This window comes from Schistocerca gregaria, chromosome X, assembly GCF_023897955.1.
Source record: "Schistocerca gregaria isolate iqSchGreg1 chromosome X, iqSchGreg1.2, whole genome shotgun sequence".
NCBI classification, from domain to species: domain Eukaryota; kingdom Metazoa; phylum Arthropoda; class Insecta; order Orthoptera; family Acrididae; genus Schistocerca; species Schistocerca gregaria.
In genome coordinates, this window is record NC_064931.1 from 41,933,749 (window position 1) to 41,961,122 (window position 27,374).

A 27,374-nucleotide genomic window follows, 5' to 3' on the forward strand; every position below is an offset into this window, starting at 1 on the left:
GAAGGGGTGCAAAAAGGTGGACGTAGTCGATCGGAAGTACACGAGTCTGGAATTTGAAAAGGAGACTGGAATGTCGTACACTGTCTTATGCTTCCTCTAGGTCGAGGGAGACAAAGATGGCGGATTTGAGCTGTCGGGATAGGAGACGTGTGAGGTTGAGGAGTTGACCCTCAGACAGCTCCGCCTGTACACTACCCTTTTATACTTCGTGTACGCTACGCTACCGACACCTGTACCCGTATCTCACGACTTTTGTCACCTCAGTTTCACGCTACTATCCGGTGCCCTCTAGCGCAGACCGTCGCAACTCGCGCAAGTGAAGCGGGAAAGTCGACCGAATAATACGCGTGACACGCAATACCTCGACCGGTATCGAGTAAAGAATAAAATAATTCGGAGGCACGCCCTCGTAGCTGAGGTGAAACTGCTTTTTACTACACGGGAAGAAAGAAAAAGTTTCGAAGCGACGGTGTACTCTACGGAGACGGAATAGGGCGGACTGCGGAGCGAGAGCGGTGTATTTATAAGAGGGGGCAGGGCGTAGGGAGCAGGCTGAGGGCGCAGCGCGGCGCCGTGCCAGCGCGCCGGCGAGCGGGCGGCCAGCCGAGGCTGCGGCAGACGCGATGGCGGGCGCCGACCGGCCGTGGGACGTGTGGGAGCGGCTGGTGCCCGCGCTGCTCTTCTCGCACGCGGCCGCCGTGCTGGCGGCCTGGCTGCTCGGCCTGCTGGGGCTGGCGCACGCCTCCGCCGCCGCGCTCTTCTTCTGGTTCGCCGCCGCCGCCCTCGGCTCCACGCTCGCCTACCACAACCTCAAGGTCAGCCCCGACAATGCACTAGCCGTACGGAACCCGAGGCTTTTTTCTTTTCTTTTCTTTTCTTTCATTGGCTTTCGCGATGTGCCCATTCGGCCGTCTCGTCGGTGAAATGTCAGTGGTGACGGTACGAACGTAAGGACGACACCCAGTCCCCGAGCAGAGAATGTCTCGGGAATCGAACCCCGGTCCCTTCGCTCGGCAATCTGCAGCGCTGAGCGCGTGGCTGACGAGGCAGCGGGTAGTTAGGCAGGGCTGTGATGTTGGGTCCGCACGCGGGTTTCGTGAACATCTCCACGCTGTTGTATCCAGTGCGTGGCTCTTCGTCTCCGCATAACTCGTTTGTTAGATTTTGAACGTGGCTGCACTTCAGCAACTGTTCGTGCGAGAGCTCCGACGGACCGGAAATTACAGCCGTCCAGTTGCAAGATACAGCTTTATAAAAGTTCGACCGCGGTTTCGACAGTTTTAAAAATGCGTGCTTCGGGAGGTATTGTATACACAGTCACATATTGTCTACGTGAAATGTGGGAGTCGTCGACTCTAACACACGTGTGTATCATCAATTTAATCAAAAAAATGGTTCAAGTGGCTCTGAGCACTATGGGACTTAACATCTGTGGTCATCAGTCCCCTAGAACTTAGAACTACTTAAACCTAACTAACCTAAGGACATCACACACATCCACGCCCGAGGCAGGATTCGAACCTGCGACCGTAGCAGTCGCGCGGTTCCGGACTGAGCGCCTAGAACCGCGAGACCAACGCGGCCGGCTTCCATTTAATAGTCGTGTGATTAAGTGGACAATACGCACATATACTAGACAGAATCAAAGACTGGTGCTAATAACCGTAGCAGTTTTGCGCCCTAAAACCATAACAAAAAAAAGAATCAAAGCTTACATTTTTACACCACCAAACGAACGTGCTCCTTAGTATTTGACATAAATTCCAGCTCGATACTTTTACTCTTTCCTGAGAGAAAGGGGTCTTAACAGACGGGGAACAAAGTAATTGTGTAAGAGTTCCGTTTCTACTGGAACCGTAACAACGAAGGGATTTCCGGTAAGAAACGCCTGAGGCATCAAAGAAACGTCAATTTAGCGACGGAGGGAAGTGTGGGCGGCACAGGTCGTATACCGACAGAGAGGCTTCACTACGGTAAGCTACAAATGGATTAACTTTAAAGGATTGGAAATAACAGCGAACCAGTTGCAAAATACAGGTTTATTAAACCTCGAGCACGATTTAGACAGTTTTAATACTATCATCTTCAGAAGATATTGTAGGTAGAATAACATATTATCTGTATTGGATACAGATTATCTGTATTGAGACTTTGAAGTCTCACTCATCAAAACGTACAGACCAACTATCTGTATACACATTTATGTGTACCGAACCCTCCTACTCGCACTTGCCCGATTTTTTCAAGCTGTGCCGTAAATTTCTTTTTACCCTAATTTTCTGGTTTCTTCCGTAACACCTCTTCTTTTCTAAACTGTTTTCCATCCAGGTTTCCTTCAATACAACGCTACAGTCCTGACAAGTACTTCAGAATAATTTTCACAACACTTAAATTCACAAATTTCTCTTTTTTAAAAAATTACTGTCTCGCTATTGCCAGTCTCTCCACTTCTGCCGTCGTCAGCTCTTACTTCCACAAACACCGAAATTCATTTACTACGTTTAGTGTCTCATTTCGAAATCTAATTTTCTCAGCGTCGCCCTATTTAAATCAACTACATTTCATTGTTGTAGCCTGTTCCCTATGTTACTCAGTCAGCACACTGCAGAAGCTGCGAAGGGAACGGGGAGAAAATTCGGACAGAGAACTAAAGTCAGCGAGGAGAAATCAAAATAAAAAACTTGCATAAACTACTGATTTTCCACAATAATATTCATTTTATGGTGCCTCGTGAACCAGGTTTCGTCTTTGTAGGCCATCCTCAAATAACTTAGGACTAAACAGATAGGTCACACAACATCAGCCTCAGTTTGTAGCTGTACAAAAATTGTTTTTCCAGAGATATGTCACCTTTTACGTCTATGTATGTATACAAAAACACAAGAATAATGAAATTCACGAAGAAAATATGAACATATAAATCTTATATTACTTCATGCTCAAAGATTAAAAGTATAAGAGTGTAAAGAAAGGTAATGTACTTGTTGTAAGTAGTATAACTGTACCCCACTCACACTCCCCTCTTCCCCCCTTTTCCGTCCTATCCATTACGTTCGCCAGTTAGTTTGCCAATACTAGGCTGTGGAAGTACTCACTTGCATACCGTTTTTGGCCAGTACTTTCTTATACTTTCCGTCTTAGACTGTAAAGTAATGTAAGCTTTTCTTGTTATTAGTTTCTTTGTGAATTAAAAAAAACGGCTCTCACCACTATGGGACTTAACATCTGAGGTCATCAGTCCCCTAGACTTAGAACTACTTAAACCTAACTAACTAAAGGACATCACTCACGTTTATGTCCGAGGCAGGATTCGAACCTGCGGCCGTAGCAGCAGCGCGGTTCCGGACTGAAGCGATAAAACCCACTCGGCCACAGCGGCGGGCTTGTGAATTTCATTACGCTTTTGTTTTTCTGTAGATATATAGTTGTAAAAGCCACATAATTTTGAAAAAAATAACGATCTCTCTGATATTGTGAGTACTCTCTACTTAGTCTTAAGTCATCTGACGATGTCTCAGAAACCCGTAAGCCGGTTCGTAAATATTATTATGAAACATCGACGCTGTGTTCCTCCATGTACCGACGGATATTCCATAAATATTCTGAAATTTGAACTTTGAGGTTTGTCGATGGCTTTGTAGTTCTGTCTCAGGTAGCAAAGGTATTGGCAGGTCAGTAGAACGGAATGAATAACGTCTTGAAAAGAGGTTGTAAGATTAACGTCAACAAAAGTTAAACAGGTGTAATAGGATGGAGCCGGATTAAATCAAGCGATGCTGAGGGAATTAAATGAAGAAACAAGACACTAAAAGTAACGGATGAGTTTCGCTATTTGGGAAGCAAAATAACCAAGGATAACGGAAGTGAAGAAGATATAAAATGCAGATCGGAAACAGTGAGGACATGTTTCCTGCTCACATATATGAGGTGTACAACTTTGCTTCCTCCGTTTGCCGATAGGTGGCGACAATGGTAAGTAGCAGTCGAAAGAAACAGATCGCAGACGACAGGCAGTTAGCTTGGACTTCGGTCAAAATAACCCCATTCAAACATTAGTCGATTTGTGTCTGCATCATAAACTTGTTCTTGATTGAAAATGTCAGTTTACGAGCCTAATTCTCGTCATTTGCGGGAGGTGTTACTGTTTTGTTTCAATATGAAGAAAACAGCTGCTGAGTCTCATCGAATGCTCTCAAGTACATATGGTAAGGACGCTATTAGTGAAAGAACGTTTCGTGAGTGGTTTCAAAGCTTCAAGAGCGGTGACTTTAACGTCGTAGACAGGCATAGTGGTGGAAGAGAGAATGTTTTCGAAGATGCAGAATTGGAGACATTGCTGAGTGAAGACTCGTGTCAAACTCAAGAAGAATTGGCACGATTAGTGGGAGTGACACAGCAAGCCATTTGAAAGCGTCTCAAGGCTATTGGCATGAATCAGAAAGAAGGAAATTGGGTCCCGTGTGAGCTGAAACCAAGAGACGTTGCACGGCGTTTGTATGTTTGTGAATAGTTGCTGCAGAGGCCAAAACGGAAGGGATTCCTGCATCGCATTATGACCGGGGACGAAAAATGGGTTCATTACGATAACACTAAACCCAAAAAAATCATGGGGATATCCCGGCCATGCTTCCACGTCGAAGGCCAAACGGAATATTCACGGCTCCAAGATCATGCTCTGCATTTGGTGGGACCAGCACGGCGTCGTGTACTATGAGGTGTTAAAACCAAGTGAAACAACCACAGGCGTTTGAGCAGAGCATTAAAAGACAAACGTCCACAATACAGTGAGAGACACCATAAAGTGATTTTGAGGCATGAAGACGCTGAACCCCACGTTGGAAGAGAGGTCAAAACGTACTTGGAAACGTTAAAATGGGAAGTCCTACTCCACCCGCCGTATTCTCCAGACATTGCTCCCTCTGACTATCACCTGTTTAGATCAATGGCACAAGGCCTGGCTGACCAGCACTTCCGATCTCATGAAGGAGTCACAAATTGGATTGCTTCAAAACATGAACAATTTTTTCGATGGGGCATTCGTACACTGCCTGAAAGATGGGAGAAAGTAGTGGCCAGAGATGGAAAATACTTTGAATGATACGTGTGTAACGAGTTTGTTTCATCAAAGCCTCAAATGTTGGGGAAAAACCGGCGGAAGCATAGTTGTACAACTTGTATTATCTCTCAAGTCGAAATCCCTTTTTCTCAACACCTACTAATCGTACGAGGATGAATGAGGTATCATTCGAAAGGTTTTTTAAACAGATTCTGACATTGCATACCGATTTTGCGCTAAAACGTACTGTTTTGGGGAATTTTAGCATAAAAGACACTTTTGACGAGCATAGGCGAAAAGGGCATCATGGATGCCCAGCTTCATACCTATACTTTACGAAGCTAACTTATTAATCACGAATTAGGGACTCCATTTCCATATTACCCTAGTACAAATACCATTTTATGCACGTCGTATAAGTTTTCTTTTCTGAACGAATACATTTTTCTTGTGACTGTCATCTTAAATTGCGATTTACTTACTGCCACTACGACCTAACGTGCTTTCATGGTTTACATATTGTCTCAGAATTAAAAATAGTTCCTTCTCTGTGTTTGAGAGGATGGAAGCTCTAATCAGTATCTGGATGCTGCAGATTTGTGTGCTTCCCAAATGTGTTCAGTTAGTATCAGTTGCCTACTATGTCCGCTACAGACCGTTCAGATATCGTGTTTACAGTTGCAACATACGTCGCATCTTTCGAACGTCATACACGGACATCTTTAAATGGGACAATCTTTCCCTTGACTTTTGACCAGTCAGTTTAATACTACACTCCACACTGGACAGTCGGTGAATCCCTGTCTTAGTTCTATTGGAATCTTCTTTGCTACCTTCAAGCCTCTCATATTGTTAAATACTCTATTACCCATCGATATCCTCCTTCATATTTCCTCCACGCAGCTTCCACTATCTGCCACCAAGCCTCCCTGTTTCCATCTTAATAGCTTTAGTCTCAACGGTTTACGAAATTCAGCAGTTCGAAACTGCCAGGAATGTGAATGGAGCTAGTGTTGGTATATTAAAAGACCTTTACTTGTTGTGTTTTACAGTCAGTTTTCCTCCACAGCTTATATTGAAAAAAATAAATGCCAATTACAACGCCTTTTGCAGCTTGTATGGGCACGTGCTATGTTGCTGACGAAAGCTGTAGTCCACTTCCGACTGTACAGCGTGCACGAACACTCAGTACGCGAGCGACAAATAATTTTCCTCGTTTGCACTTTTTGCGAGTAGATTTCAGTCTTTAACTAACCGTACGAACCAAAAAAAACATTGTCAAATGTGTGTGAAATCTTATGGAACTTAACTGCTAACGTCATCAGTCTCTAAGCTTACACTCTACTTAACCGAAATTATCCTAAGGACAAACACACACACCCATGTCCATGAGCGAGTGAGGACTCGAACCTCCGCCGGGACCAGCCGCGCAGTCCATGACTGCAGCGCCCTAGACCGCTCGGCTGATTCCGCGTGGCGTACGAACCACGCCTAATAGAGAAAAGTTGAATATCTCTGGTGCCTATAGATCAACTCCGCCATGAGTCATCAAACGCCCATGATAAAAAGCTGTTATGAAGAAAAGACGTGACGATGTATAAACGCATATTCAGTTTTTGAGTCTCTTTAAAAATAATTATATAATGCGTTAAGGTGCTTTACGCTAGACTTAAGAACGTCAAGCACATAATATGTGTGTACCTGTGTATGACGGATGACAGCATTTGTATGTTGGTACTTCATTGCAGAAGCATAGCCAGAATGGCTCCCTATTAGAAGATACCGACAAAATTCCGACTTTTATATCTTCTGGGTTGGTCTGAATCTTTACTGAATACCACGGTCAACGACCTTTTCTAATATTAGTGTCTCAGTAGAACGTTCGTCGGCTTGCTAGTAAAAATATCAAAGGTGCCTATTTTTATTAATTAGTTTTGTTACTTTTGTTCTTTTGATTAATTAGTTTTATTAATTTTATTTACTAATTTATCAATTTTTATGAATTTAATTTAATTTATTAATTTAATTCATGCATTAATATTTGTAACTTTTCATCTTCATATGGCTTTTATGATTACGGAAATCCCGTACAGAATGTGCCACTTACGACATGGTAAATTGCTACTAGCATTCATGTTAAGAGAAAAGTAATTTTGTAATTTAAAATGTCGATATATATCTATTTACAAGTTATTTTCCATTTCAACAGTAACTTTCGGTGTAGAGTGCGTTTGATCTTATTGTTCTAATACACTTGTTACTTATTTATTGTTTCGCTGCAATCCTATCCAGGCGTCAAATACTTTTCTCATTATTTGCACAACAATAAAAAGAAAACACTTATGACCGTTACCTCTCTGTTGTTTATCTGTGTTGAATTTATCTTTTACGCCTCCCTTTATTGTCAAAATGGTCCTAAATACCACAGAATGTCCTCTCGCCACACTACCAATGGTTGCGATAACTTCTGGCAAAATTTCATCTCACAGCTTATCCTTGAATCACTTCATTTCACATCTGATCATTGCATGAAAGGCAGTGAACCCTTTTTTTATTCTGTCTCGATTTTCCCACATTTCGTATAATGCTGTACTTTTAGTGTGTAATTGAAGGAATTCTTTTTTACTCACGTTTCAGTATCTAAGGACATCAAGAAGCTTGAACAAATATGTTTTACATAAAGGAGACTTTTTGGTGTGTGTAGAAAATCAAATAGCGCACTGATATTACTGAAAGGAATCAAAATGTCAGCTATGTACCGTTTTTCGTACAAACCAATATTTACGACCCTATTGCTACTTTTCTAAATGTCACAAATGCCAAGTGGGACGAACATAAATCTGACCAGTTCGTATGTAAAGCAGCACATTCATAGATTTCATGAAGCTGCTTCAGCAAGGACGGCCAAGAATTCCGCATGTGCGCAGTGCTGTTTCACTCGTGCGGAGTTCTCTCGCCCGGCAATAAACTTCTGGCAGCAATACGCCATTCTCTCTGACCAGGAGCAGAGGGAAGCTGCAAACACGCCACATTTAGACGGAAATGCAGTAGCACAAGGAACGTTGAATGGCTTGCATGCGTCATTTGGCGTGCCTGGAACGTTTTTTCGATTTAAAACCCGCTGTTGTTGAATTTGCGAAATTACTACATGCTTTGTAGTAATGTATAATGTCTCCACACTGTCCATTTGTTTCCACCAAAAGCTATTGCAACTGACAGCATAATAATGAATCTCACTTCAGAAAATTTACTATTCGTGCTACCAGGTTCATCACGTTCTCCATATCTATAAACTTAGCACAACGTGCTTCCTGGTGTGCAGAACAATGAATCCAGTAAAACTCGTCTGTCGGTCATTCAAATATTTTACTCATTCACCTTCAACTAAATATTGAATTTTTGTCTGAATAGTGTTGTTATGTCGTTCCACAACAAATTCTCCGTATTTGCAGAAAAGGTATTGAGGATTCTCATCCTTCTCTTCTGTCACTCCCATCCACTTTTAAAGGCTTGTGACGATAGATCGGCAGACTGTCTCTTTTTCGCAGACGCCACTGGACCTGTGAACTTCCTTCATACGGCTAATAAACAGAGCTGACACCGCGATTCTATCGAACTGAAGAAAGTCGTGTCAGCAGAAAGATGCCGCTCCGCATTGCTAAAGAAAATGCGCGCTGTGCCAAGTACTTTCGGGAAGCACCGAGCAAAATCGAGATGTACCGTATAGTGCCGAGACAGGCCAGACCTCGGACCGCACGCGTGCTGCATTGTGCTGCATGCAGGCTTTACAGTCTGGGACAGCGCGACCGCTACGGTAGCAAGTTCGAATCCTGCCTCGGGCATGGATGTGTGTGATATCCTTAGGTTAGTTAGTTTTAAGTAATTTTAAGTACTAGGGGACTGATGACCTCAGAAGTTAAATCCCATAGTGCTCAGAGCCATTTGAACTATTTTTGAACGCTTTCCCTTGCGCCAGTCCGCCATGTATTATCAACACGAACTGGGAAGTGAACATCACGGCTGCTTGTTTTAGCAAGCGCGCGCGGTTGCCTCTCCAGGCCAATTACTGACTAATCCGTTGGCCAAATAAAAAAAACTGAAGAGGAATATCGTTTAAAAAATCATCTGCCCTTCCTGTTGAAGCATACATCCCTTTGGAAAATATATCTTAGTGTTCATACAAGATGATGAACTCAGTTTATGCCCCAAATGTAACCCCAGACAGTGAATCTGATTCATTAATGACGCTGTCTGACAGTGACGATCGAGTGCGGAGATGACTAAACTTACACAGAGCAGAAGAAAATGGAGGGTGGGGGGTTATTTGGAAGTAACACAAAGGTGTATCGAACTACGACATAAACTGCGAACGCCATTCAATATTGCCCCAGTGTAGTAAATTGTGCCTTATAGGCTCGATTTGTGCAGGGCTGGTGCTTTTGTCATCTGTTGCCTACACAACCTAATAAACTGAAAATAGAAAGCTTGTGCGGTGCTCGCCATAGAACATGAAGAACTGCATCAGCGTCACCTTACCTGGGTTGCTGAAATAAGGAAATGCAAACATGTGTAGCCTAGTCCCTGAACAAAATGCAGTGTAAGTGATCGAAGCACGTTTTGCGTGAACAAGGATCGTACTCGAATGTGGAAGAAAGGTACACGTGGCAGAATTTGCGAACAAAGGAAATGTGTAACATAATGAATTCGCGAACTCCAAATACGGGAGGGGGCGGTTTATAATTAAACTTTCGCTACTTCTGAGGATCCCCATGAAAAACGAGTGATCATCGAAGTGAAACTTTGTGGAAAAGTTTGTAAGGATATGCGGAAGAGAATTAACGAACAATTACTGAACGAAACACATTTTAATTTTCACATGGTTTAGGTACCAGGTTACAAAAATTGCTCATCTGTATCCACGACAGCCTGGAACCGTACATGAGACAGCGTTTCACAATTGTTTTCGAACAGTGGAGCACGGAATATTGAACCATGTTGACGCAGCTCGTCCACTGCTTGAAGATCAGGCATTGCGTCTCGCATTCTCAGTCACAGCAACACTAACTTCTTCAACAATTTGTTACTCCTGGGAAAGACCTGCGGCCAATTGTGCGATTCCCAAATTACCAGTTAATTCTAACTTCCGAATCATATTCTTCAAGCCCAGTCCGGGAAGAGGACTTCTCCGTATTCTTTAATGCCTTGATAAGAGCAACAACACTATTGCTATTGATTTCATAAAGCAGCTTTACGAGTAATGTGCTGCTCACTTTGTCGTGATCCGTGTTGGCTGACCACAACTTTAACGCTCACTGATGCTTGCGTTCCAACCGTATATCACGGTCTGAACACCATTCCTACAATGTGTGGTACCCATACAGTAAATAGCTTTCCGTCTACACTCGCTCAAGTAGACAGAGTTTAATTATAACCACCCTGTATAATTTTAATGTATATAGTTAACTCATGTAAGCCCTCCCTCAAATCTGTTGTGTTATACCTTCACAGATCTGATTATGGCGCCTTCAGAGTGCTGAAACCGGTCATCTAACAAACGATTGAAGCGATCGTGGCTTTTCAATTATTGTAATGGAATATAGTCGAATGAAATCAGGTGATGCTGAGGGAATTAGATTAAGAAATGAGACACGTAAGACAGTAGATGAGGTTTGTTTTTGAGCAGCAAAATGACTTACGATGGACGAAATAGAGAGGACGTAAAATGTAGACTGGCAATGGCAAGAAAGCTATTTCTGAAGAAGGTAAACTCGCTAACTTGGAATATAGATTTAAGTGTTAGGAAGCCTCTCCAGAAAGTATTTATATGAAGTATAGCCACGTATGGAAGTGAAACATGGAAGATAAACAGTTTAGACAAGAAGAGAGCACAAGTTTTTGAAAGAAGATACTGCAGAAGATACTGTAGATTAGATGGGTAGATCACGTACCTAATGAGGAGGTACTGAACAAATATGGAGAGAAAAAAAGTGTGACACAACCTGTCGAGAAGGAAGGATCGGTTGACAGGACACATTGTCCGACATGAAGGGATAACTAATTTAGTGCTGAGGGAAATGTGGGCGGTAAAAATCGTAGAGGGAAACAAAGAGAGGAGAAGTAAGCAGATTCAGAAGAATGTGGGTTGCAGTAGTTATTCGGAGATGACGAGGCTTCCACGGGATAGAGTAGCACAGAGAGCTACATCAAGCAACTCTTCGGACTGAAGATCACAACGAATGATCTACTGGATAACGTCGAAACCTTCAAGACGCTTTTCGCAAACGATGTTGTTATCTATGGGAAGTTTGCAGCACCAGATGACTGTTGCGAAACGCAGGAAGACCTGAGAATGATCGATGGTAGATGCACAGAGTGGCAGTTGACTTTGAACATAAATAAATATAACCTATGGCACGTACGTGGCGGAAGAGACACCCTATTATTCGATTATGATATTGGCAATAAACCACTGGAAACAGTGACAGCCGTAAGATACATCGATGTAACCCTCTGGAGTGACATAGAGTGGCATGACCACATAAAAGTAATTAAAAAAAAACAGATATCAGTCTGAGATAATCTGGAAGAATATTAAGGAAATGTTATTTATCCACCACAGAAGTGGCTTACAAAGCACATATACGACCGATTCTTGAGTACTGCTCACCAGTCTGGAACCCTTACCAGATTGTTTCAACAAGAGAGAGAGAGAGAGAGAGAGTAGATCCAACGAAGAACGGCACGTTCCGTCACGGACTCATTTAGTAAGACCGTTGAGTGTTACGGGAATATTCAACAAACTCCACTGACAGACGCGTTGTGTATTACTGTCGAAATTCCAAGAGCCAGAAGCAAGTTGCAAGAAGAACCAGGCAACATTTTACTTCCCCCCACATACTTCTCGTTAACTGATCACGACGAAAAATCAGAAGAATTAGAGCTCATACAAAGGTTAATCAGCAGCCGTTCTTTCCACTCATCATTCACTAATGGAACAGGGAAGAGAGAATTGATAGAAGTACCGTATGTCACACATAGTTAAGTTGGCTTGAGGGGTATATCGGACAGTTAAAATTAAAGTGCAGCTACTCACGGCGGTCCAGTGTGGGCTGCAATTATCGTATGACAGCGAAACTTTGTAGATATGTTAATGAGGAACCACTGTACATGGGAAAAAATTAGTTCCAATTTTGGTCACCAGGTTCAAATCTTGTGCTGTACAGCGTCTTGTTGACGTCTCTGGCGCTCTTATTGAACTAATTGTGTAAGCGGCGGTTAATAATAAAATCAGATTATGCCTTTCTCACTTGTTTGACCTTTCCTGTCCATGTCCAATTCCTAATCCATTACGTAAAGAAACATTTATATACGTCTTTCTTGCATCCACAGCGCCAGATTTGCACCTGGTGGCCAAAATCAGAACTTTTTTTGGTATCATAAATCGTTTCTGCGTTATCACATTAGAATATGTGTCAGGTTTCACTGCCATACGACATTTGCAACCCACGCTGGACTTCTGTTGGTAACTGCACTTCAATTATAACCAATTCGTGCATTTAGAAGAAGATGACAATGTTTCCAGGTGAAGCGTTCGCTTCGTTCGTACCTCACAGCTTCTGTGGCGTCGCGTGAAGTCATAAGCAGTGGTCGCGGGCTGAACGCATGCACTCTTGGCGAATTGCGGCACCACACGAATTATGCGACGTACTGCTCCGCGGATTTTATTGCCGGGTCCAGTTTAGTTCTCTGCCATGCTACACCACCAAATTGGTCTAAATGAGGGTCGTTATCCTCGCTTTTACCCACGAGACAGGGTTAACCTTCTCACTACTCAAATGTCATCCTTGGTCCGAGGTTCGAACCTCGCAAGCGCTAAATTTTACCGAGCGAGGTGGCGCAGTGGCTACCACACTGGACTCGCATTCTGGGGCACGACAGTTCAAACCTGCGTCTGGCCGTCCTGATGTAAGTTTTCCGTGATTTCCCTAAATCGCTAGAGGCAAATGCCGGGATGATTCCTATGAAATGGCACTGCCGACTTCCTTCCCCATCCTTCCCTAACCCAATGGGGTCGATGACCTCGCTGTTTGGTCCCCTCCCCACAAATCAACCAATCTGTCAAATTCGAATGGCTAGCTGGATGGTGTTCACAGAAGCCACAAAAATTGTTCGACAACAAGATCTTGGCATACAGTTATAAATTAGCCAATTACGAGGTTGGCATTTGGTCTGGATGTACCCCTGTCTTATGATATACCGAACGTACAATGAAGCTGTCTTTTTAGCACGTCCGTTTCACAGCCGATACAGGGCAGTAATGAAAGCAAAATAGAGGGGTATTTTAACCCGTGTCATGGCAGCCAGTGCTCCGAAACATAATTATTCATAAAATTTGTGGTGTCTTTGCACCCTACGCTACTAAAATATTCCAGAAGTACTGTTTAGGAAATTTGATAACAAGAAAGTAGGCTGGATAGATACCAATTCAAAAACAGCTCTTATGCAACATACAGGGTGTCCTTGAAATGTTGCGACAGATTTCGAGGGGTTGCAGAGGGTGTCTTGAGGAACAAATCGAGGATAGGAACACGTGTCAGGAAATGTCATCCAACGACGCCACAGAGCGTCGAAGATATAGGCACTGGCTCCTGTCACTAGGCCAGCAAACGCGACGGACCGTAGGCGGAGCGTCTTGTAATGTTGTTCGTTATAACTGAGTGGCACGATCCCCAGTGAAGAAGGTGCGTAGACAGGCTTTGCCTCCTATGAAGGCGATGCTCTGTTGCCTTGATAGATGACGGCTTCAGACACGGGATTACATCAGCAGTTTACTTTTCTCCTGTATAATGAAAAACATTGGAGACTTTAGAGAACTGCAGAAGAAAAATAAACTGCGGATGGAAACAGTGTCCGAAACCTTCACCCACCAATGCAACAGAGCGTCGCATTCGTATGAGACTAGGCCTTTCTACATTAACAGCTAGGTAGTGATTGACAGTATCCTGAAAATGATCGTAGCACTCTGGTTGCAGCTTAGGGAGGTCAGGATGCAGGATTAGGTTTTTGGAAGGGGGGGGGGGGGGGGAAGGACGATGACGACAGTTTGCAGTTTGTGCTGCCTCTCACGACCACCTCCTCCTCCCCCCCCCCACCCCCCCCCCCCCTCGCCCCCAAGGGCCAAATTTAGCTTGCCGTACCCCCAACTTTCAACACGCCAACCATAATGCCACTGATACTAATCATCACTATAATTTATTTATTTCCATCACTGCTTAGTACACCGCTTTAGCATAAATTCAGAAAAATGCAGCACTTGCAAATCATAAGTCCGATAATTAAAGAAGCACGTGCCCATGCAGTTGATTTACAAACTTAATAGCAAAAACTCTCACAACTTTGACATCAAAATGTATACCACTCGACTCACTTTAGGCGGATTAGGCAAAAACCATGTTTTCAGCTCCAAGCGTGCAGTGCCAAATTCCGGCGGATGCTGCTATCTACCTCTCTCTCTATGTCTCTCTCTGTGTCCTATATGGGAACAAACTGCAGGGAACGATCGCCGAGAGCATAGGGAGCGAAAAAGTTCATATGACCAGAAATGCGTTCCAAGAGAGACACACACACTCGAAGGTGAAAATGCGAGATTTTTTGACAGTGCAGGTTTGTAGGTTTCAGTGATTGAATGCACACATGACAACACACCAGGCAAGTGGGAACGTTCTGGGTGTACTTTTGTTTTAGCTCCACGCTCAAGAGGGCAGCAATGTCGTCCATGACGGCTGCGCAATCACACGTCGGAGCGTGGGGGACTGTTAACAATTATAATAAATATCGCCCAGAGGATCTCCCATCACACAGGCAGCCACATAACAAACAAAAGAATAAGACTGCGTACAGACATAGCAGTGCAAACAAATAACGACCGAAAAAGACAGCGACAGTTGGTAAAACTGTAAACAGTAAGCTAACACAATCAACACGCTTAAAAAAAATAAACGCCTATTTAAAATGAAGTATTTTAGTGAAATATATTTGCAAAAGCTGAAAATTGGATGTCCTGGCGTAATCAGGACGAAGAGGTGTAATTCCAGCACGATACATATAGGGCAACAAGATTCCAAAACATCGTAGTCAGATTGGTTGGTTGGTTATTTCGGGGGAGCGGCCCAAACAGCGAGGTCATCGGTTCGGTTGGGGACGGAAGTCGGGCGTGCCCTTTCAAGGGAACCATCCCGGCATTTGTCTGAAGCTATTAAGGGAAGTCACGGAAAACATAAATCAAAATCGCCGGACGCGGCTTTCAGCTGTCGTCCTCCCTAGTGTGAGTCCAGTGTGCTAACCACTGCACCACCTCGCTCGGTCCGTAATCAGAATGAAACAGTAATTTAGCTTTACGAAACTTGCACCCCAAAAGTTATTTCGCACCTAACAATAAGAGAATCATGAGAAATCTATAATACATTAATATATATGGAAATACTGTATAACACATTTATTTTATACATACAATAAATATGAATCGCAAGTCGCTGAGGATGCTTGTTAAACAAAAGATGCGAAACGCAAATGGTATACAAACAAATAGCCTTTTATTTAGTTGTGTAGACGGATCACATCTCCAAGAAGTTAATAATAATTCAGATTAACTTACTGTGTGCCAGACCGGGACCTGCAGCCCAGCTTTCCGCCTGCAGTGTTCCTGCCGACCAGGCTATCAATGCAGGACTCACCCACACGTGTCACTCAGCTTTAATATTGCAAGTACCTCTCTCTTACCTTCTAAACTTGTATACCTTAGGGGACCAACACTCCTGGAAGAAAGGCTATGTTGGAGGAGTGGGCTAGTCACAGCCTAGGGGATTGTTTTTAGGATGAATCTTCCAGCCTTCTGCTTAGAGTACGCTATTTGGAAAATTCCTGGCTGGTTAAAACCGTGCGCCACGAATCGGAACCGGAACCTTGCCTTTGCATACTGGGAACAAATTCAATATGCTGTCGCCAAGCCAAGCAAACCTGCGAGGGCGGCTCATGCGCTGTGAGTCGGTAAGAGTCACACAGTTTTAATATGTCAGGAAGTTCCATTTTGGAAGATGTGGACGTTTCGCATCTTCCAATGGCAGAGTTATATTATAACTCACCTTGTTCCATAACTTTCGTCATTTCTCGTCTATGGTTCCTTACTTCAAACTTACAGCTATGGCCTTTCTCCGTCATCCGTAACAGCTTGTAAACCGCCACGGAAACATTGTTTATAGCAGAATACGGATAAATAACCGAGTACGAGGCGTGAGAGAGCAGTGACATGACGATTTCACCCGATTGGGCTTACCAGCCTGCCCTACAATATATCGATGTTCCAACAATTTGATGTCTGTCGTTCAGAAACTAAGTGCAGAGCAATGTAGACCGTATATGTCGTGTGGACGCGGCAGTGTTCGCTTTTTAAGATCCTGCTTCCTTATATGGTCTTTCTGCATTGAAAGTACTGAGGCTGTGGCCGAGCGGTTCTAGGCGCTTCAGTCCGGAACTGCGCTGCTTCTACGGTCGCAGGCTCGAATCCTGCCTCGGGCATGGATGTGTGATGTCCTTAGGTTAGTTAGGTTTAAGTACTTCTAAGTCTAGGGGACTGATGACCTCAGATGTTAAGTCCCATAGTGCTCAGAGCCATTTGAACCATTTGAAAATGCTGAGACGTTAATGACAGGCGTCAGTGGTACACGGCATATTTAATTTTCTGGGCTGATGGATTGTGTTCAGGAAGTTTGCATCTCGTATGTTAGAATTAGCTTGGAAACGCGTCCGGTATTTTCAGAGGTTTCGTGCATGATGATTATCTTCAGAGGTTTCGTGCATGATGATTGTGTGACACCTTTGTACTTATCTGATCTTTCTAAATGGTACAATCATTTTAACAACCGTAGGCTGTAAGTTTTATTCCTTTAATATACCAGGCATACCATTAACATTAATAGCCAGTTTCTGCCTTAGACCATTTTAAAATATATGATATTGGTGATGTGTTGTCACATTTGAAATTTTCGTTTGTTTCGTGCTACTTAGGGACAGGCACGTTCCCACACACACACACACACACACACACACACACACACACACACACATGTCGAATGTTACAAATACAGCCTTGCACATTCCAATCAGCTTACAGGCACAACTTTCACAACACGCCATGCAGGTAGAAAGAAGGCTGGCAGCTAGTTTACTAGTCCATCAACATTTGTTTAACAGCATACTATGTTAAATAAATGTGCAAGTACAAGTAAACTAGCTGTAAGCCAGGATTATGAATGGATGACGTGTTGTGGCTGTAAGCTAATATGTGAAAGATGATGTTTGTAAGATTCGACATGGGTGTGTGGGAACGTGCCAGTCCCCACATAACACGAAACAAAAAAAATTAAAAGTGACTTACACGTTAATCTTATACGTTTGAAAATGGCATAAGGCCGAAACTGACCAGTAATATAAACTACACACATCAAAAACAGTTTTGCATCACTTCGGTTCCGAGAGATCCGAAAACTGTACAGATAATCGGAATAGAGATCAACATAAACATCACATCGCCCTTTTTATTGCTCGAGAAAACCACACATCGCACGTTGTATCACCATACATCGAGACCTTCAGAGATGGTGGTCCAGATTGCTGTAGACATCGGTACCTCTAACACTCATTAGCAGGTCCTCTTGCATTTATGCATGCCTGTATTCGTCGTGGCATACTATCTACAAGTTCATCAAGAAACTGTTGGTCCAGATTGTCCCACTCCTCAACGGTGATTCGGCGTAGATCCCTCAGAGTGGTTGGTGGGTCACGTCGTCGATAAACAGCTCTTTTCAATCTATTTCAGGCACGTTCGATATGGTTCATGTCTGGAGAACATGCTGGCCACTCTAGTTCAACGATGTCGTTATCATGAAGGAAGCCATTCAGAAGATGTGCGCGATGAGGGCGCAAATTACCGTCCATGAAGACGAATGCCTCGCCAACATCCTGCCGATATGGTTGCACTATCGGCTGGAGGATGGCATTCACGTATCGTACAGCCGTTACGGCGCCTTTCTAAGACCTCCAGCGGCGTACGGCGGCCCCACATAATACCACCTCAAACCAGCAGGGAACCTCCAGCTTGCTGCACTCGCTGGACAGTGTGTCTAAGGCGTTCAGCCTGACCGGGTTGCCTCTAAACACGTCTCCGACGATTGTCTGGTTGAAGGCATATGCGACACTCATCGGTGAAGAGAACGTGATGCCTGTCCTGAGCGGTCCATTCGGCATGTTTTTGGACCAATCTGTACCGCGCTGCATGGTGTCGCGGTTGCAAAGATGGACTTCGCCATGGACGTCGGGAGTGAAGTTGCGCATCATGCAGCCTACTGCGTACAGTTTGAGTCGTAGCACGACGGTTTGTGGTTGCACGAAAAGCTTTATTCAACATGGTGGCGTTGCAGTCAGGGTTCCTCCGAGCCATAATCCGTAGGTAGCGGCCATCTACCGCAGTGTTAGCCCTTGGGCGGCCTGAGCGAGGCATGTCATCGACAGTTCCTGTCTCTCTTTATCTCCTCCATGTCCAAATAGCATCGCTTTGGTTCACTCCGAGACGCCTGGACACTTCCCTTGTTGAGAGTCCTTCTTGGCACAAAGTAACAATGCGGACGCGATCGAACCGCGGTATTGACCGTCTAGGCATGGTTGAACTACAGACAAGACGAGCCGTGTACCTCCTTCCTGGTGGAATGACTGGAACTGATCGGCTGTCGGACCCCTCCGCCTAATAGGCCCTGCTCATGTATGGTTGTTTACATCTTTGGGCGGGTTTAGTGACATCTCTGGACAGTCACAGGGACTGTGTCTGTGATACAATATCCACAGTCAACATATATCTTCAGGAGTTCTGGGAACCGGGGTGATGCAAAACTTCTTTTGATAAGTGTATATGCTTGGTGCATTAGAGGAATAAAACTAACATCCCTCGGTGGTTAAAATGGTTCCGTCATTTAGACAGTATACTGGGGCTGTGGACCATTACATTAAGAAATTATCCGATCTTCGTTTTATATTTCTTGAACTTCACATTTTAGATTTTCTTGCAATATGTAAAACCGGAATACGGGTATTAGGGATTTTTGTAGCTCTATCTTTCCATTAAATCTACATCTACACATATACTCCGGACATCCTCCGTATGTGAGGACTCACTGTGTCTGACTGCTTGAGATCAGTATAGAGAGGTGGCCATGCAGTACCAGATATCCCACGCGTCGGATCGGAAGGGGAGGTCCAGTTATGTGACCAGACTGCGCCCCTCATCTGACGCCTCTTGATTTTTTCCCCATGGGAACATCTCAGAATGCTTGTGTACTTCACACCAGCTCCCGACGCACAGTCGTTTCTCGCCAGGAAACTTGCAGCGTCAGATGAATTCCGTGCGATGCCTCGTCTACTTGCTAGGCTGCTCCGGAATTTTCTGCGAAGATGTTATGACTGTATTGAATGTCGTAGTCGCCAATTCTGAACACCTTCTGTAATGTACATTACTGGTAAGTAGACAGTACATTATCGTTGCTGAACTTAGGGTGCGTGTGCATTTATTGTCCTTGTTCTTCCAAACATCTCAAAGCTTTCACTGGCTCAGAATTATTTCCAGGTCCATAAGTTCTTATTCCAAAGTTGTTGTACTTCGACTTCTCTATCAGCTACCTCAACTTGTGTGCAGTAAGGACGACGGTTATCGCTGAAACAGCCTGTTTTCGGTTACCTCGTTTGTTGTATTTCGACTTCTCTATCAGCTACCTCAACTTGTGTGCAGTAGGGATGACGGTCATCGCTGAAACAACCTGTTTACGGTTACGTCGTTTTTCCTTTACACGCTAGGTTAACCTGATTGTTAAAACCGCTCAAAATAACCGGCTTTTGAAATAAATTATTTTACATTTTTTTGTTGCTGTTATTTCCTGTAATAAAGGTAGAAATCTAACAAAGACTGAAAGATTTTCACTATCTTAGTTTCAAGATACATAGAATCAAAATATTAAATTAAATAGATAAATAAAAGAAAATTTAGTGCGTCAACTATTCGCTGCTCTTCTTGAAAACTGATAACTGGTGGAATACTACAAAAAATTACCAGTATTCTCCTACTTATTCTAATTTTTTGAAAGTCTGCTCAAAAATCGTGTTGTAATCGGATATCTTATAATTATTTGGACATTACGAATAATCAGTGCTAAAGGGTGTAAACTGAGGTTGAAGAACACTGTCTCTCGTGTTAATTTGTTCGTTTTCAAGGGCTCAAGCAGATAAAGGCATATTATGTCGATAAAGGCAGAACACTAGTTATTTTCTGTTTTTCTTGTATACTATGAATGAATTGTTGTTAAGTTTTTATCAGTGTTACAATAATTTTCTTCCGCTTTTATTACTTCATAAAAACGGTACTAATCTTTAATCTTTCAAAACAAATGAAGCATTTTACTTCATTGCTACAATACATCGTAAAAATATATCAAGACTCGTGTTGGTGCCATTCTGCAATACAACGGATGTCAAGCGACGATAGCGAGAAACTATCGTACAGACCAGGTGGGGTTAGGCTGGTACACTGTACGTACACATGTACCTTAACCCACGAGGCACGGCAACAGGGAGAGCAATGGTGTACCAGTTCTTACTGCATCGCTTCTTCAATTTTCTACAGTAATGCAATATTTCAAATCGATGCAAATTTTACAGTACTCCCTTTTTAAAAACGAAAAATTTTAGCACTACTGCTATGGATAATTGTATTTCGGCTTTTTAACAAATACCGAACAATACCAATTCTTTGGAACTAAATACCGGTACTGGTTTAGGAGGTGGCTTTTTCCCATCCGTAGGGAGCGGCCTTTCAAATGACCCTGTACAATCCTCCAGAGATTGTACTGTGCATGTCGAAGGATACTTCACGTCAGAACCCCTAATCTATTACCTGATGATTGTAATTCTTGGTACCGCCCACTAGTTTCTCTGACTTACATTAATAGTTCTTACTCGGAATGTATAGTAGGGATATAGAATTTTTGCACAGTGCACCTCGAATAGCGCTTTCGTACAGTTACCCCGTCAAGCCCAAAAGTTTCGAGACTGGATTCACCAAAATTAGCGAAAAGTTAAGATAGTGGTTTTAATGCTTCAGGTGTTCTATGTAGTGTCTCGCCACTTAAGTACGAGGCACAGAACGTTCACAAAACCGTGTGAAGCAGTCAGAAAAATCATTTTTTGATATGTTGTTCAACTCTAGTGTCACATTGGCTTCAATGATGGTTGTATCGACAAAGCGTGGACCCTTTATGTCAATTTTTGCACTTTTTCGTTTTGAGATAGGTTCATATGGTTAATAACAAGTCTTGTCACCCGTGATGCTTTGTCCAGAAAAGAAATGTCCTCTTTTCGCCTTTCAGTCAAGACGCAACAGGCGCCCACACGTCGAGGTGACATCTGGAGAACGTCTTGACCACCTGATTTAGAGATGTTTTGTGACACAACAACGCCGACACGCCACGGCCACAATGTTTACTCACGACTGTTCAACTGTGTGTCAAATCTTACGGGACTTAACCGCTAAGGTCATCAGTCCCTAAGCTTACACACTACTTAATCTAAACTATCCTAAGGACAAACACACACACCCACGCCCGAGGGAGGAATCGAACCTCCGCCGGGACCAGCCGCACAGTCCATGACTGACGCGACTATGACCGCTCGGCTAATCCCGCGCGGCTTACTCACGACTAACTGGTCCACTGCACATCTGTTGTTTACAGTTGTTAGTTCGAGCTGACACTGCAGTTACTGCGCTGACGCCGCTTGTACGCCAGGAATAAAATCAGTCTCGGAACTTTTTGAACGGACGGTGTATACACAACACATTTCCACGAAGACTGTGTCATCTCTTTTCCAGTGGTTCCCGTTTAAGTTTCCTGCGTATCTCAGTTACGCTTTCGTACGAGTCATACCGACGAGCAGTGGAGCAATAATCTACAGTTGGGGGTGCATTTTATGGTTGCACATTAGTTAAATGTTTATTTATTTTGCTTAGCCATATGTAGTTTTCTTAGCTTAGTGAGTGGTATTGTGCTATAGTGCCGATTTCTGCATCACTGTGAACATGGTCCGACTTGAGACTTTCTGACAGATTAAATCTGTGTGCCGGACCGAGACTCGAACTCGGGACATTTGCCTTTCGCGGGCAAGTGCTCTACCGACTGGCCTACCCGAGCACGTCTCACGGTCCGTCCTCACAGTTTTATTTCCTCCAGTACCTTGTCTCCTACCTTCCAAACTTCACAGAAGCTCTGTGGCCGAGCGGTTCTAGGCGTTTCAGTCGGGAACCGTGCTGCTACCGTCGCAGGTTCGAATCCTGCTTCGGGCATGGATGTGTGTGATGTGATTAGGTTAGTTAGGTTTAAGTAGTTTAAGTCTAGGGGACTGATGACGTCAGATGTTAAGTCCCATAGTGATTAGAGCCATTTAAACCTTTTGAAGAAAGGCTACTGCAGAAAAACGGCTTAGCCACAGCATGGTGGATGTTTCCAGGAAGTTTCGTATCAGCGCACACTCCGCTGCAGAGTGAAAATTTCATTATGTTCGTATTTGCCAGGTCGGAACCCAGCATAATTTTTTTGTCAGTCGTAGTTAATGTCACGGAAAGTCCACGTGTCAAATTTTCACTACCGACATACCCGGAAACTAGCCCTCGAAAAATACCGCGAGAGCCGCTGTTCACTGGAGTAACACGAGTAACGAATAAATGGTTACTCTCGGAAAGCGCTAGCCGACTGACATCCCGTATACTGGCTGACGTCAGAGCTGGTGCCACACGTTTTATGGGGAACAGAGCTCGGTGGGCACCGGCGTAGCTCAAAATGGGGCAGACACTTGCCATGTATGGAAGAGCTCTCTGTCCTGTCGAAAAATGCCCCCACGATACTGTCGCAGGACAGATAACACGTGAGGACGCAGGATGTCTGCGACGTCAGAGTGCCCTCAGTCACTACTAGCCTTGACCTGAAGTCATACCCACGCCATGACACCACGAGTAACAGCGCTGTGTTTCTCTAGAACACTGGAAGAATGTCGCTCTCCTCAAGTCGCCGCCATACTCGCCGACGAAGGTCATCTGGGATACCGCAGAACCATAATTCGGCGCTGAATGCGGTATGGCGTCATTCATCAGCGGTCCGCGGTTCCGTATCACGGCATGTCTCCAAACGTAGCCCTTTGTGCTGTGATGTTAACTGAGTTCTATGCACTGGGCAATTCCCTAGCTCGGCTGCTGGTAGTTTCCGACTAATAGTGCGGAATGACACAGTATGTTGCACGGAGTCCGTTACATGTCTGGATTGGCAGGTGCATATGTGGAGGGGCTACGATGTGAGTGGCACACAAAACGATGTTTACAGACAGAGTGAAAGGGTAATCGGATACTTACATATTTTGGCTCGGCAGTTCGCCTAGGGGGGAATCGAGGATCTAACAACATCACGCAAAAGGGACATTTCAGACGCTAATGTTTTTCCTTATGTGCAGCATTAAAAATGTGCAGGACAACACTGGCAGAAAGAAAAAGAACAGTATCAAAAACCTGTGTTGGCTGTGGAAGATGTCCTTTCGCACTATTACAAAGAAGGTTGGGCCATTTAGACTTGTTGGTATTTGTAGGGACTACAGGAAAGGCTGGTACGAGCAGTGGGGAATGATAGGAAGTCAGCAGTTTCCAGTTCGAAAGAAATATTTCAGTACTTGGTGTATACATTGATTAGCTATGTTACACAGTGGCCCAGTCACACTTCACGTACAGGTATTGAACATTTTACGCATCCGCAGTCTCTCTTCGGTTGTGGCTCAGCGAAAATTTTATGTCCACAGGGATATGATATATCGTACATAAAAGAAATGAACAGGTGATAAATGTACCTGCAGAAAAGAACTGTTATGGGCCTTATAACGCCTCCTACACGTTACGAATATCACACGCTTAATAGCCATAGGTATATCAACTGTTTATGGACTAATAGCTTTCTCTGGTCTACCGAACATTGAAAATTAAACCAGAACATGAGCAAATGACATTCCTCGCGGACAATGATGAACTGTACGTTCTGTAACTACGAGCCAAACAATACTGGAGCCTAAATATTAGGTGAACTACGAATACATTTATTTGTATTGGGGACGTAGAGTGAAGAATATATGCAAAGCAGAGGGTGTGTTGAACGGGTTGCCAGAAAATTAGAATTAACATATGAGTGGTGGTGGTGGTTAGTGTTTAACGTTCCGTCGACAACGAGGTCATTAGAGACGGAGCGCAAGCTCGGGTTAGGGAAGGATTGGGGAGGAAATCGGCCGTGCCCTTTCAAAGGAACCATCCCGGCATTTGCCTTAAACGATTTAGGGAAATCACGGAAAACCTAAATCAGTATGGCTTGAGACGGGATTGAACCGTCGTCCTTCCGAATGCGAGTCCAGTGTGCTAACCACTGCGCCACCTCGCTCGGTAAACATATGAGCTTAACCTCAAGAAGTACGAAGTTTTGTCATCCAAACCTAAAATTCCGTCGATGTATATCAGGAAAGCGTAACTTTTAGCCACAGATATAAATTAAAGTATTTTCATACAGTCATTTTCCGAAATATTGGGCACTAGATTTATATATTCAGTTGCAGCGTTAAAATATGAAAATGTTAAAATACTTGTCAGGAGGTGTTTGAATTAGTTCTTGGTCGGAAACGTATTTTCAGTAATAAGTGCTGTAAAAGAAGCAAGAAAAACTTTTTTAGAACAAATGTTTCACTCTATTTCTCCATAATCTCCACCTGCAGCTATGCATCTGGCCCAGCGAGTTTTTATTTTTTTATTTTTCTTCATTCTATCGAAGAAATAAATGTACTCTGAAAAAGACATTAATGCAACTTCCTCATTTGTGTACCCAAATCCAGATTTTATTACATAATGTCTCTAAGAGATACACTGAAGAGCCAAAAAACTGGTACGCTTACCTAATGTCTACATCTACATCTACATCCATACTCCGCAACCCACCTGACGGTGTGTGGCGGAGGGTATCTTGAGTACCTCTATCGGTTCTCCCTTCTATTCCAGTCTCGTATTGTTCGTGGAAAGAAGGTTGTCGGTATGCTTCTGTGTGGGCTCTAATCTCTCTGATTTTATCCTCATGGTCTCTTCGCGAGACATACGTAGGAGGGAGCAATATACTGCTTGACTCTTCGGTGAAGGTATGTTCTCGAAACTTTAACAAAAGCCCGTAGCGAGCTACTGAGCGTCTCTCCTGTAGAGTCTTCCATTGGAGTTTATCTATCATCTCCGTAACGCTTTCGCGACTACTAAATGATCCTGTAATGAAGCGTCTTGCTCTCCGTTGGATCTTCTCTATCTCTTCTATCAACCCCATCTGGTACGGATCCCACACTGCTGAGCAGTATTCAAGCAGTGGGCCAACAAGCGTACTGTAACCTACTTCCTTTGTTTTCGGATTGCATTTCCTTAGGATTCTTCCAATTAATCTCAGTCTGGCATCTGCTTTACCGACGATCAACTTTATATGATCATTCCATTTTAAATCACTCCTAATGCGTACTCCCAGATAATTTATGGAATTAACTGCTTCCAGTTGCTGACCTGCTATTTTGTAGCTAAATGATAAGGGATCTATATTTCTATGTATTCGCAGCACACTACCCTTGTCTACATTGAGATTCAATTGTCATTCCCTGCACCATGCGTCAATTCGCTGCAGATCCTCCTGCATTTCAGTACAATTTTCCATTATTACAACCTCTCGATACACCACAGCATCATCTGCAAAAAGCCTCAGTGAACTTCCGACGACATCCACAAGGTCATTTATGTATATTGTTAACAGCAACGGTCCTATGACACTCCCCTGCGGCAAACCTGAAATCACTCTTACTTCGGAAGACTTTTCTCCATTGAGAATGACATGCTGCGTTCTGTTATCTAGGAACTCTTCAATCCAGTCGCACAATTGGACTGATAGTCCATATGATCTTATGATGGTTTTGAACTTTGTCCACTGATTCTCAACACTATCTGTACTTGAGACAAAACTTTTGTGTTGAGCCGTCAGGTACTCTGTAATCTGCTTTTTGTCACTTTTGCTAAACAGAAAAATCTTCCTACCTTTTTTAATATTTCTATTTACGGCTGAAATCATCGATTCCGTAACTGCTTTATGATCGCTGATTCCCTGTTCTGCGTTAAATGTTTCAAATAGTTCGGGTCTGTTTGTCACCAGAAGGTCTAATATGTTATCGCCACGAGTCGGTTCTCTGTTTAACTGCTCAAGGCAGTTTTCAGATAAAAGACTTTAAAACATTTCACTGGATTCTTTGTCCCAGGCACCCGTTGTAAACGTTTGAATCTCCCAGTCTATATCCGGCAAATTAAAATGTGCACCCAGAACTATAACATGGTGGTATGGACTAGACTAATGTCTGAAGGAGTGCTGGACGGAATTCACACCATGAATCCTGCAGGGCTCTCCATAAATCCGTAAGAGTACGAGGGGGTGGAGATCTCTTCTGAACAACACGTTGGAAGGCATCCCAGCTATGGTCAGTAATGTTCATCTCTGGGGAGTTTGATGGCCAGCGGAAGTATTTAAACTCAGAAGAATGTCCCTGGAGCAACTCTGTAGCAATTCTGGACATGTGGGTTGTCACATTGTTCTGCTATAATTGCCCATGTCCTCTGCAATGCACAATGGAAATTATAAATTTGTGGGAAGGTCTTATGGGACCAAACTGCTGAGGTCATCGATCCCTAAGCCTAAACACTACTTAATCTAACTTAAACTAACTTACGCTATGGACAACACACACACCCATGCCTGAGGGAGGACTCGAACCTCCGACGGGGGCAGCCACACACACCGCGCGCCAATGCACAATGGACATGAATGGATGCAGGTGATCAGACAGGATGCTGAGGCACGTGTGACCTGTCAGAGTCGTATCTAGACGTATCGGGGGTCCCATGTAACTCCAACTGCACACTCCTCCACCGTTATAGAGCCTTCACCAGCTTGAACACACTGCTACTGACAAGCAGGGTCCATGGATTCGTGAGGTGGTCTCCATACCCGTATATGTCCATCCGCTCGATACTATTTGCAACGAGACTCGTCTGACCGGGCAACATGTTTTCAGATATCTATCGTCCAATGTCGGTGTTGACGGGCCCAGGAGTGGTGTAAAGCTTTATGTCGTGCAGTCA

At 43.7% G+C, this 27,374-nt stretch overlaps 1 protein-coding gene across 1 annotated transcript in view; it reads left to right on the plus strand.

Moving 5' to 3' along the window:
* Positions 1-555: 555 nt before the first annotated feature.
* The window catches only part of LOC126298497 (D-beta-hydroxybutyrate dehydrogenase, mitochondrial-like), a 196,860-nt gene continuing 170,041 nt past the window's right edge, over positions 556-27,374 (plus strand). Inside the window, exon 1 of the mRNA XM_049989834.1 lies at positions 556-815. Coding sequence (XP_049845791.1) covers positions 624-815 — 192 coding nt within the window. The 5' untranslated portion in view covers positions 556-623. The remainder of the gene's footprint in view (positions 816-27,374) is intronic.